Source organism: Columba livia, chromosome 5 (genome assembly GCF_036013475.1).
Source record: "Columba livia isolate bColLiv1 breed racing homer chromosome 5, bColLiv1.pat.W.v2, whole genome shotgun sequence".
Lineage (NCBI taxonomy): Eukaryota > Metazoa > Chordata > Aves > Columbiformes > Columbidae > Columba > Columba livia.
The window spans coordinates 32,524,263-32,536,555 of NC_088606.1; the positions used below are offsets into that span (position 1 = coordinate 32,524,263).

At 39.6% G+C, this 12,293-nt stretch overlaps 1 protein-coding gene across 10 annotated transcripts in view; it reads right to left on the reverse strand.

The window, feature by feature from the left end:
• Window positions 1–4,203: 4,203 nt before the first annotated feature.
• DPH6 (diphthamine biosynthesis 6) overlaps window positions 4,204–12,293 on the reverse strand; it is a 206,280-nt gene continuing 198,190 nt past the window's right edge. For 8 of the 10 annotated variants that reach the window (XM_065064188.1, XM_065064192.1, XM_065064191.1 and 5 more), the window contains one exon: window positions 4,204–4,519. In XM_065064188.1, coding sequence (XP_064920260.1) covers window positions 4,404–4,519 — 116 coding nt within the window. In that variant the 3' untranslated portion in view covers window positions 4,204–4,403. Of the gene's footprint in view, window positions 4,520–10,727; window positions 11,037–12,293 lie in introns of all 10 variants that reach the window. The other 2 variants (XR_010472932.1, XR_010472931.1) reach the window with 1 other exon arrangement.

Sequence of the window (12,293 nt, forward strand, 5' to 3'; positions counted from 1 at the left end):
ACATACAAATATGGAAATAGAGGCACAAGAAAACTAATGTATATGCTTAAACTTACCTGGAAAAAGGGTGGTGTGATCCTAACCTTTGCCTTCTGACTCTGGTGTCTCCCAGGAGGTTACTAGATCGAGGCAGCTGTCAATTTGTTCAGGATGTTTAGTTTGGCTTATCTTTTTGTTCTGAAACACTATTTTCTTCTGAACTGGAGTCTGCATAATTTAGAGAAGAGCAGGAATTTCTGAAAGCTGGGAGAAGATAAAGTGAAATCTGACCTGTTTTGAGCACGTCCTCTTTTTACTGTGGGCAGCAAGTCTTGTCAACTGGGTTAAATTATGTAAACAGTATTTAAAAAAGATTTCATGTTAAATGACATGATCACAAAATAGCAATATAATAGGAAATGGAGGATGACCAGACATATCCAAGAAATGGTTTTCAAACATTGCAAATGAAATGGAGACTCAAGGCAATGACAAGGAGAGTGCTGCCAGTGACATATCCTGTGGGAAGATCCTTGTAACAACTTGACTGTTTGGGAATATAGGGAAAAAGCAGACAGTGCTCTAAAATATGAGAAAAGTAGGAAACCGTAGGCAAAACCTAGCCATGCATTAATCCAACAAAAGTCAAAGCCAAGAAATTGTGAGCAGTAAGTCATCAGTAAAAGGGCGCTTGCATGTAACATAAGGGTTCAGTTCACAGGTACCCAGGCTGTTTTTTAAAATTAAAATTTTAAATATGTCAAAAATATTCAGTGTTCAGATAAAAGTTGAAAAAAAAAAAGCTTTTGAGATCTCAAGTCTGTATTTTGAATGTTTGGCTAATACATTGACACAGGCTGGCTTGCCAAAAATATTAAAATACAACTAAAGAGATCATAAATTAGTAAATTGTCAAGTATTCTTAATATGTATTCCCGATGCCAGACATTTATAATAGTAAAAGCAGGTTATAGATAACGAGTGCCAGTTAGTACTGAGAAAGCTCAGGAGTTTAACAGACAGAAGAAACTGTTTGCTTCAGCAAACCCATCCTGAAAGAAGTAACAAAGATTTAACTTGGACACATGAAAAGTTTCTGTATTTTAGGATTTCAGTGTTCATTTAGAGAACTACTATACCATGCAGTACAAAGCTTCTATTAAATCAATGCATTCATCTATTTGAAATAAAAGTTTTATTCAATCACTGTATTTTGATAGACTAGACTACTGCACAGACAGGAGATAATGGATTGAACAGGATGTCCTTGAAGGAGAAGAGCTGCTTCAGATCACCTCTGTAATACCCCAGGGACATCCCACTTCCAGTGCCCATCAGACTTCTGAAGGTTAAGAGAAAAGATGCACCAATGGCATCTGGTGTAACAAATCAGCCCCTGAATCACCTAACTATAAAACTCACAGGGAAAAAAATTAAATAATCTCTGCTTAAAATATCTCAATGTCATTTTTAAATCTGGTTAGGAAGATCAGCTCTGGTGCCTTTATAGCAGCTTAGCCACGTGCATTGTAAAGGCTCACTGGTGCTGTAGCATCACTGGGTTTCAAAATGAGTAAAACACAAAGTTATTAAATCAGTTTTGGTCTTGCAGTCCCATTTGATCAGTTCACTTTAGCATGCTTTCAAGCAATTAAAGAAATTGATATACAGAGATTTCTAAAAGAAGCAGGAGATAAAATTTCACTGACATAGAGATCTGTAACAAGACATAGATTTCTTTCTGAAAAAGAAAAAGATGTGTAAGCCATATTCTAACATGTTACAGCAGAGAAAAGAAAAATTAAAATGTCAGATTATATTTTTAAATATGTTTTCCCACCTATTACATAGCCCTTCTGTGTTCTGAGTGCTGGAACCTAGATCAGCCAACTTTTTGTGTTATAATATGCACACAAAACATTTTCCTGCAGGCTTAGTCGAAATCAGAGAAACAGAAGAATTTGTGTACATAAAGTACTCAAAACCAGTATCTTAGCACAGTACATGCATTTATGGTCACAATATTAAAATCTGCTGTGGTAAACACTCAGCAAAGCTAGTCATCAGAAAAAATAAAAACAAAACAAAACAGCAAACCCTGTATCTATAGAATTTGAGTATTAGGTGTCTTTACCTTTTTTCACTAAATCAAATGTACATGTGTGCGCACCTGTCTCCCCACCTCCCGTCTTCAGCTAGCGCTTTTGGTACAAAGAAAGTGAAGAAGAGCTTTGTGAAACAACTTATTCACAGTCGGACCCAGTAATTATGATGAAAGTACAGCAGCATAAGGCAGACAAAATGGTATTATTTCTTTCTGTTGTAAGTCTTAGGTCTCTATATGGAGCAGCACTTTACTCACCTTCCTTGCATATCAATGCTGAACAAATTGCCTTGTTTATACTTTTAACACTGCAGATCCAGCTTACAGTTTTCACTTAGAAGCTATATGAAGTCTCTCAAGGAGAAAAAGTCAGCAAACTATTATTTTTTAGCTGTTCACAAAGTATATCATTTGCAGTTCTAGTTGTCTCAAAAAATGAAAAGGTTTGCTTTCTGTTGAGAAAAGAAATATGATCACACCATTTTTCAATGCACCTCTACTGAGGCCAACAAAGATAGTTTGAATCAGGAATCTTGCAGGAAAAGCTTTAGGAGCAAATATCCTGCCACCTTAAAATATGCAGAACAGTACAAAAGCCAAGATCATAATGTTTGGGTATCTTTTTTGAACTATGAAAAAACTGACTGCTACAAGAGACACAGTCAAACTTATCTATGAAAAATGAAGCTTCATCCTCATGTCTCTGAAAGTACTGTCTCCTTCTTCTGTTTCAGTCCAGCTTGTTTCTCTGGTCTGTGGGCACTTCACACTGAGAGAAATAAAATACTGGTATTTCCAGGGAGAAGAAAATGATTTAGCCTTCTAAAATAGAAGAAATCAAACAAAACAGGCACATTCAGGTATTATTAAGTTATTTTCTGATCATGGGAAAGGAAAAGGATCAAATACATTTAAGTCTAACCTAAAAATGATACTAAATGCTAATTAATAAATGTATTGTTAACAGATCCTTCCCTTTTTTCTTAAGAAACTTATTATATCCATGTATTTATATGCTGGTATAAAAAAAGCTCTTTGCCTTCGCCCTTCCAAAAATATTTGAAGAACTGTGAAAAAAAATAATTCTTACTAAAGAGGATGGCAGCTTGAAGTAACACTAAGGAACAATAACATTAAACAATCTCTATGATCAGGATAGGATGCTGGACATGCAAAGCATCTAACAGTGGAAGACCCTCTTTAGTCACTGGTTTTGTATCAGCTGCTGCCAAGAGCGTCTCTGATAGTGGGTAAGAAAATGAAACTGGAGTGCTAGGTCCACCTCTTGGTCACCCCAGTGTAAACTTACTGCTGTGCACTCGAGTTCTGTGGAATCGTCTCAGATGTGCTGGTGAAACTGGAGTGCTGGTCATGCAGCTCCAGTGTTCATACGCTGAAAGAGAAGCAATGAGAATACGTAGCTGTAGAACACAGGCGAGGCAAATGTTTTATACTCTTTCTTAAAGGTTTGATTTTATAGCCTTTGTCTGAAAATAAGATTTCTCTGCAGTGGCTTACTGCTTCAAGCAAAGTCCAAAAGGCTTTTTCTCCTATACTGATCTTATATGATGTTAAAGTAAAATATCAGTTGCAATGAAATCGATAGGAGCTTCACCTGCATGTCTGAAGCTGTTTTAATGAAAGCAGTGGTAATACTCCTCTTGATTTTCTGGAGAAGACTGAAGCCCTGGGGAACACTGGTAGCCCTTTAATAAGAGCTGTCTGCCAGATGTAAAGCACAAGGATACCCACTATTGCCTTGGAAAGCAGGGTGGCAAATCCTGCAGTCTGGCCATCATCTCCGTTATGTGCTTTGGTAAAATGTGCATCCTGAATACCCTTCTGAGTAATTCTTCCCTGGTGCAAGAGAAGGTTTAATATCTGGCCACAAAAGGTCTTTCCAAGTTGGTCTGAAGTCAGTAAATTCAACACAGAATTGAAAGGAATCAAATCTTTAAAACAGTATTGGAGCTAATGTTCTGGTTATAATCAGTTTGTTGTAAACAGGCCTAAATATATCAAACAAAAGAACTGATGTGATCAGAGCAACTGACATCTCCCAAGAGCCACCTGCTATTACCAGAACATATCTAAAAATAAGTGAGAAAAAAACCACGATATTTTGAAAAGAAATCTTTATTATTCATACAAAGCTGATTCTGTCACATATCATGAGGCATCATTAACATGACTTTGCTTAAATCAAACAATATTGCTTAATGAAATATCCAACACAGTTATGATCAATTATTTTCCTTTTTTTTTTTTTTTCTCCTGGATGGAATGTGTGTTTTGATATCAACTCATCTCTTTTAAACTGCTAGCTTAGCCAGCATGTTATATGAATAAGCTCTTTGCCAGGTAAATCCACCACAGGTACTAAAATCAGAGCTGGGGTCTTCTTGCCCAAATATTTTTCAAGGTATTCTTGCAGTCCTGAAATAGAAACAAACAATTAATGAATCCTCTCTGTCTCATTTTCTATTGTCTCGTATCTCTTAAAAATGATTTCTAAATACATTTTTGAAAATTATTGTGAAGTAACAATTAACAAAAGGAAATTAAATTCAACTTTAACTTTTCCCTTTACAGAATCACAGAATCACAGAATCGACTGGGTTGGAAGAGACCTCAGAGATCATCGAGTCCAACCCTTGGTCCAACTCTAGTCCGTTTACTAGATCATGGCACTAAGTGCCATGTCCAATCTCAGTTTAAAAACCTCTAGGGACGGCGAGTCCACTACCTCCCTGGGCAGGCCATTCCAATGCCTGATCACTCTCTCTGTAAAGAATTTCTTTCTAATATCCAGCCTAAATTTCCCCTGGTAGAGTTTAAGCCCATGCCCCCTTGTCCTATTGCTAACTGCCTGAGAGAAGAGACCAATCCCCACCTGGCTATAACTTCCCTTCAGGTAGTTATAGAGAGTGATGAGGTCACCTCTAAGCCTCCTCTTCTCCAGACTAAACAACCCCAGCTCCCTCAGCCTCTCCTCATAGGTCTTATGTTCAAGTCCCTTCACCAGTCGTGTTGCTCTTCTCTGGACCCGCTCCAGCACTTCAATGTCTTTCCTGAACTGAGGGGCCCAGAACTGAACACAATACTCCAGGTGTGGCCTCACCAATGCAGAGTACAGGGGAAGGATCACTTCCCTTGTCCTGCTGACCACGCTGTTTTTGATACAGGACAGGATACCGTTGGCCTTCTTGGCCACCTGGGCACACTGTTGGCTCATGTTGAGCTTCCTGTCAATTAGCACCCCCAGGTCCCTTTCTGTCTGACTGCTCTCCAGCCACTCTGCGCCCAGCCTGTAGCGCTGCAGGGGGTTGTTGTGACCAAAGTGCAGCACCCGGCATTTGGCCTTATTGAACTTCATCCCATTGGAATCAGCCCATTTTTCCAGTCTATCCAGATCCCTCTGCAGAGCCCTCCTGCCTTCCAGCAGGTCGACACTCCCTCCCAGCTTGGTGTCATCAGCAAATTTGCTGATGATGGTCTCAATCCCCTCATCTAAATCATCAATAAAGATGTTAAACAGGACTGGACCCAACACTGACCCCTGGGGAACACCACTAGTGACTGGCCGCCAGCTGGATGCAGCCCCATTCACCAGCACTCTCTGGGCCCGGCCCTCCAGCCAGTTCTTAACCCAGCGTAGAGTACACTTGTCCAAGCCATGGGCTACCAGCTTTTGCAAGAGTATATTATGGGAGACAGTGTCAAAGGCCTTGCTGAAGTCCAGATAGACCACATCCACAGCTTTCCCCTCATCCACCAGGTGAGTCACCTGATCATAAAAGGAGATCAGGTTGGTCAGACAGGACCTGCCCCTCCTAAACCCATGCTGGCTGGGTCTGATCCCTTGTCCATCCTGAAGGTGCTGTGTGATTCCATTCAGGATGATCTGCTCCATAACCCTGCCAGGCACCGAGGTCAGGCTGACAGGCCTGTAGTTGCCAGGGTCAGCTCTGCAGCCCTTTTTGTGGACTGGGGTAATGTTGGCCAATTTCCAATCACATGGGACCTCCCCAGTGAGCCAGGACTGTTGGAAGATGATGGAGAGCAGCTTGGCAAGTTCTTCTGCTAGCTCCCTCATCACCCTAGGATGGATCCCATCTGGTCCCATAGACTTGTGAGGATCCAGATGGCTCAGTAAATCACCAACTATTTCCTCCTGGAATACAAGGGGCCTATTTGGCTTTCTATCTCTGCCAACCACCTCCAGAGATGAGTTGTCCTGAGGGCCACCTGTATTACTGGTAAAAACTGAGGCAAAGTAGGTATTAAGTACCTCAGCTTTCTCCTCATCTTTGTTAACTATATTTCCTTCAGAGTCCAACAGAGAATGGAGGTTTTCCTTGCCCCTCCTTTTGTTATTAACATATTTGAAGAAGGACTTTTTATTATCCCTGACAGAATTGGCCAAGTTAACTTCAAATTGCACTTTTGTTTCCCTGATCTTTTTTCTGCATGATCTAGCTATTTCCATAAATTCTTCATAAGTAGCCAGCCCTTTTTTCCACAGTCGGTAAAGTCTCTTTTTATTTCTGATTTCATTCAAAATCTCCCTGTTTAGCCAAGCCGGTTGTCTTCCCCGCCGGCTAGCCTTTCGGCACACTGGTATAGCCTGTTCCTGTGCACTCAAAACCACCTGCTTGAAGCATGTCCAACCCTCCTGGGCCCCCTTGTTTTTAAGCATTGTTTCCCAGGGTATGCTCTGAACTAGACTTCTGAATAGGCAAAAATCTGCCCTCCGGAAGTCCAGCGTAGAGGTTTTGTTAATGGTTCTCCCTGCATCTCTGAGTATTGAAAATTCTATTATTTCATGGTCGCTATGCCCCAGGCAGCCTCCAACCACTACATCTCCCACCAGCCCTTCTCTGTTTGTAAACAGTAGGTCTAGCGGGGTCTTGCCCCTGGTGGGCTCATTTACCAGCTGATGAAGGAAATTGTCCTCTATACACTCTAGGAACTTCCTAGACTGCCTCTTCTGTGCAGTATTGAGCTCCCAGCAGATATCCGGCAGGTTAAAGTCACCCACAAGAACAAGGGCCGTCGACTTTGAGACATCTGCCAGCTGCTTGTAGAATAATTCATCTCCTTCATCGTCCTGGTTGGGTGGTCTGTAACAGACACCCACGAGGATGTCAGCCTTGTTGGACTTCCCCCTGATTCTGGTCCACAGGCACTCAACCTTGTCACTGCTGACCTCAAGTTTAACAGAGTCGAGTGACTCTCTAACATATAAAGCCACCCCTCCACCTCTCCTACCCTGCCTATCTTTTCTGAAGAGCTTGTAGCCACACATAGCAGCACTCCAGTCATATGAGTCATCCCACCATGTTTCTGTGATGGCAACTATGTCATAGCTTTCCTGCTGCACGATGGCTTCCAGCTCCTCTTGTTTGTTGCCCATACTGCGTGCATTAGTGTACATGCACTTCAAGTGGGCTGCTGATTTCCCTCTTAATTTGGGCTTTCCATCCATAGGCTGATTTTTGGAGAGCCCAGTTTCAATCCCTTCCCCCTTCAAACCTAGTTTAAAGCCCTCCTGATCAGCCCTGCCAACTTATGGGCTATAGTCCTCTTGCTCTCCCTAGAAGGATGAAGCCCATCTGATTTGAGGAGACTGGGTACCACGGAGCTTGGCCCATGGTCAAATACCTACCTCCTCATCAACTAATCTGCGATTAACTTTACATACTGCCTAAGGCCACAATTCAGCAAATCAGTTAAAAAAACATGTTTCTAACCTTGAGTGATTGGTCTGTTGATTACAGATACAAAAAGCTGAAAATAAGTGCAAGTAGTAAAAATAACTGAAGGCCAGTTGAAATAAAGTTCTTTGTCATTTTTGATATTTGGACGATCAGCATGTAGTACTCTGTAAACAAAATTCTACTCTCAAGTCCCACTGTGGTGCATCAATGTACTAGAAGTTAAAGTAGGCCATTTTAATGTGGCTGTCAGGAGCTCTAAATGGACAGGTATGTGTGGCAGAAGTTTGTAAATTTGAAGTCCATTATAAAAACAGAATTAATAATGGAGAAGATTTAATTAGGAGGATATGGAAGAAAAAGAATGGAAAATTTAAACTCAGCATCAAGATGCTACTGGACATGTTGCAGCCTCACTGGACATGTGAGAAATCCAGCCACACAGAACCCTCAGAGATGGCTGCTGAAAACCTTCCAAATGCCCCTCCAAAAGACAGCTTCCTGATGGTAAGGTATGGCCTGTATGAGTTTTGGTTGCAATAAGTTATTTCTGTCTGCAGCTTCTGTGATTATGGCAATTCTTTATAACACTAAGCAATCTTGGCTAGCGAGGGTGTAAAGAGGGCAGAACTTGAAGACTGTCAGAGCTTTATTTTTTGGCATCACTGCCTGTGAAACTGTGAATAGGCAGTTCAAAGCGTTACTTCATCCACGATAAAAGAGGGATTTTGCAACTGTATTCACTGAAGCCAAAACTCTTCTCCCTTGCTACCTGGCAGCAGTAGTATAAATTAATGTAATCATGGCAATGCCGCCAACAAAATATTGCAGATTGTACCAGTCTTCTGAAATCCTGCTGACTTCCTTCGGTATTAACATCATTGATATTAGAGGTAAAACCAGACAAAGGTGAGCAAAAGATCAACAGTCACCTCAAAGGTCAAAGGACTTCTTCATGTTGCTTGTAAACTGGGACTCAGTCTTTGGATCGCAGATATTCAGCAGTGACCTGATAATTAAGCATCAGCTAAAAATTTCATTCTAAACTTTGATGTCAGAAAACTTTATAGTTATGCTGGCTCAGAAGACATTAAGTGGAAATGGAAGGCAAGTGACCTCAAAAATCACCAACTCCACCCTATTAAAATTACATTTCCTTTTTTTCCTCATTTAAAATTGTGAAAATATAATTTTAGTCTTTAACTATTTTCACAGGCTTCAAAGCTGTGAAACAGCATTAAAATACCAAAACAGACTGAGGTATTACTTTCAAGGGGAGAATTTGAAAGTGAGCCTATCTGGAAATGTAACTCCATTCTTTGTTTTTTTTTTTTTTAAAGTGGTCAAAATAGCCATAAATATTTACATTTGAACATGCCCAAGTGCACTTGGCTGACAGCCAGGAAGAGCCACCTTTCCCAAAGACGACCACATTTTCTATTGCAAACTGTTGCAGCAAAGCCTACACATGTAATTGAAATGTGGATGAAAATCTGGGCCATATGCCTCTAAATGTTTATTATACTTATAAATCAAATAGTTTGATATGAAAACATTCTACCTTAGATGTGCATCAGCAGCCCTTCCATATAAGATGACACAACCTAACACAATAAGCTATTGTTTTTAAAGGGGCTTTTCACACTAAGTAGATAAAACAATGTCCTCAGAGCCCCTAAAGGGTCATTTCAAATGGTTAGGAAGATGATTTTTCTATCTGTGCTGTCATTGGCTTCAGCAGGATTTAGGCAGTATGAGGTGAGACCACAGACTCCACTTATGTTTCCAAAATCAGATCCCCATTACTGCTGACATACTCTTGCTTCACTGGATATTTGTAGGGGAGGAGTAATCTAATAGCTCGTATTAAACAGGAAAATAGTAACAAAGAGGAAGATCGCATTTAGCTCAGTACATAAAAAAAAAATCACTTTCATATTACTACCATCCTTCCTTCACTTTTTAACCAAAAGGTATTGTTACATTGTTTAGAGCAGGTTTTTAAATCCCTGAGCTAATAAAGCTCCATTGCTTCAGCTGTGGAGATCTGACATGCAGCATGTTCTTTGAAAAGAAGCGTCATAGGGGATCAGGTTCCTTACAGTTGACTAAGAGTTCCGGTCCCAAAAGATGTGCCCCTGGTACGCAGAACACTTAACCCTTCGACCAGTATCAACATGACTATTCACAAATTATTGATGTCCCTAAATCCCTGGCAGATTGGAGACAGTTCTTGTCTCCCTTGAAGCCAAAGCATATGGTCACTAATGAGATGGATTAAAAAATACATATACACATTTGAGGCTTTGCCACGTGAATGTAAAGCCACAGAAATGGTAGAAGGTGATTGAACTGGACTGAACACTGCTAAACACATGATTAGCCTCTTGTTACGGATCATTTCCATTGATCTATATACAGTTTTTCAGCATAGTTTAATTAAAGCTGTCTGGAACAAGCCTCTGCCCTAAATGATCAGGCAGAGCAATGAAAAGGTGAAACATGAGGAACTGGAGACCTCCCCTTCCTTTCTTAAACATCCATCTGTCTGTCTCTGTGGTTTACAACCATAGCAAGGAAAGAAAATGTGCTTTTTTAAAAAAAATCTTTTGCTGCTGTTTATGAGGCTTATGTGCCAGAGAAATCAGTGCAGGATTTTTCCTGCACTTTTACTTAATATAATATAAAATGATATAGCAGAATGTAAGATTTTAAAACAAAACCTGTACAATTGCCTTGCTTCATTTTCTTTTATACCTTTCTGTCCAAAATAAGCCCAGTAAACAAAAACATACTGTTGGAATATAGAGAAAAGTCACTTAGCAAAATATGATTTTGTGCTGAATTTTTGTTGCAACTGTAAAGATTTTAAATGACAATAATGTGGACATTTTGCATAGTTCAATACTTGGCTTTTCATATGGTACCTCATGGTTTCCTTTACTATTCTTGATATCACTTCATGTTGGTCATATTGGTCATTTCTCTCTTAAGGGACTGTGTTTTCAAAATCCTCTGCTTACAACAAAACTGGAGGCAACATCCTCTGAATAATTGTATTTCCATTTTGAAAACATATCAGCTGGATCTTCAAAAATACTAAGAGCCCAGGAGCTCCAGGGAAAACTGGCCAAAGATATGTTACTCAATGCTTTTATAAATTTCTTCCAAAATTACAAAATTTGAAGTCAGTCTTGTTTGGTTTTGTTTGTTTGTTTTCCACATGGGAAACATTCCTATGAACAAAAAGACAAAAATCAACAATAAAATTAGGATGATGGAAATTGAACTTGCTTTGGAAGACAAACACTCCTGATTATTTATCCTGTTATTACACTAATTTCCCTTGGTCCTTCTGGTTTTGAGCAAGTTACAGTCTGTCTTTGCCTACTTACGATATCAGGATAGTGATGCTCTACATACTTCTAATGATGATTGGCGTGTAATTGAATTTTGTTAAGGACTAGTAACGGGGAGTTCTGTGGCACCTTTTGGCAAACCAGACTAGGCACAACTTCTGAGATGATATAAACTCCTTCATGCAATACCAATGATGCACTCCAATCACTCCGGCCTGGGATATTCAGCTGAATACAAGTTAAGCAGCTGCTTTGAATTACAGGGCAAGTCTTGTCATTATATATGAGACAAACGACAAATACAAATTTGGATAAGGCTGTGAAGCTGCTTTAAACCTGTGATTACCTAAGCCAGTCTTTGAAACTACGACAGTCGAAGAATCTGTGTTCTTTGCTACATAACTTTCAAAACCTAATCTGTACTGTAAAGATTTGTTAAGCTGTGTCTAGATTTCTTTCCCTTCTTACAAATTCAACAGATGATTAATTAACTTTTCTGTTGCATGGTAAATACATAATAACATTTGTTTAAAAAATTAAAAACTAACTGGCATAATTTAAAAAAAAAATTTACTTTTTCTGCCTATTTGTAAACTATGCATACCTCAAAATTAAAAAAACAACCAAACAAAAAAGAAATTACAGAGGGAGTTGCAGTTGCATTTGGAACACAGGTCTCTACAAACACATGCCTGGTCAGATGCCAAAAGAGCCACTCAGATCTGCACAAGTCTGATTTGCAAACAATTCTTTCATAAAATTGTATCCTCAATGATTTGTCTGATTTCATTTAAGTTTGTCTTGCATTTATGGGCCCATCTATACTGATAGTCTTCTTGCTTCTCACACCAAACTAGGCTTAGTTCCAACAGTGAAAATGTCTTTTTCAAGTAATCACATAACAGGTAAAAATACAGCCTGGACTGGAAGCACTAAAGCCAAAGTCAGCTATCCTCTTTCAGCTTTTCCCTAATACCAAAGAACCATCTCACATGACTGCAACATTTTATGTGAAGGATATGTTCATTAGGATCCAGACTGATAGGACTGTTGTTTTGGTCATAAAATACTGTAGGATGTAGGCACAGATATATACAAAACAGGGTAACACTTCATCCAGCAGACCATTCACCA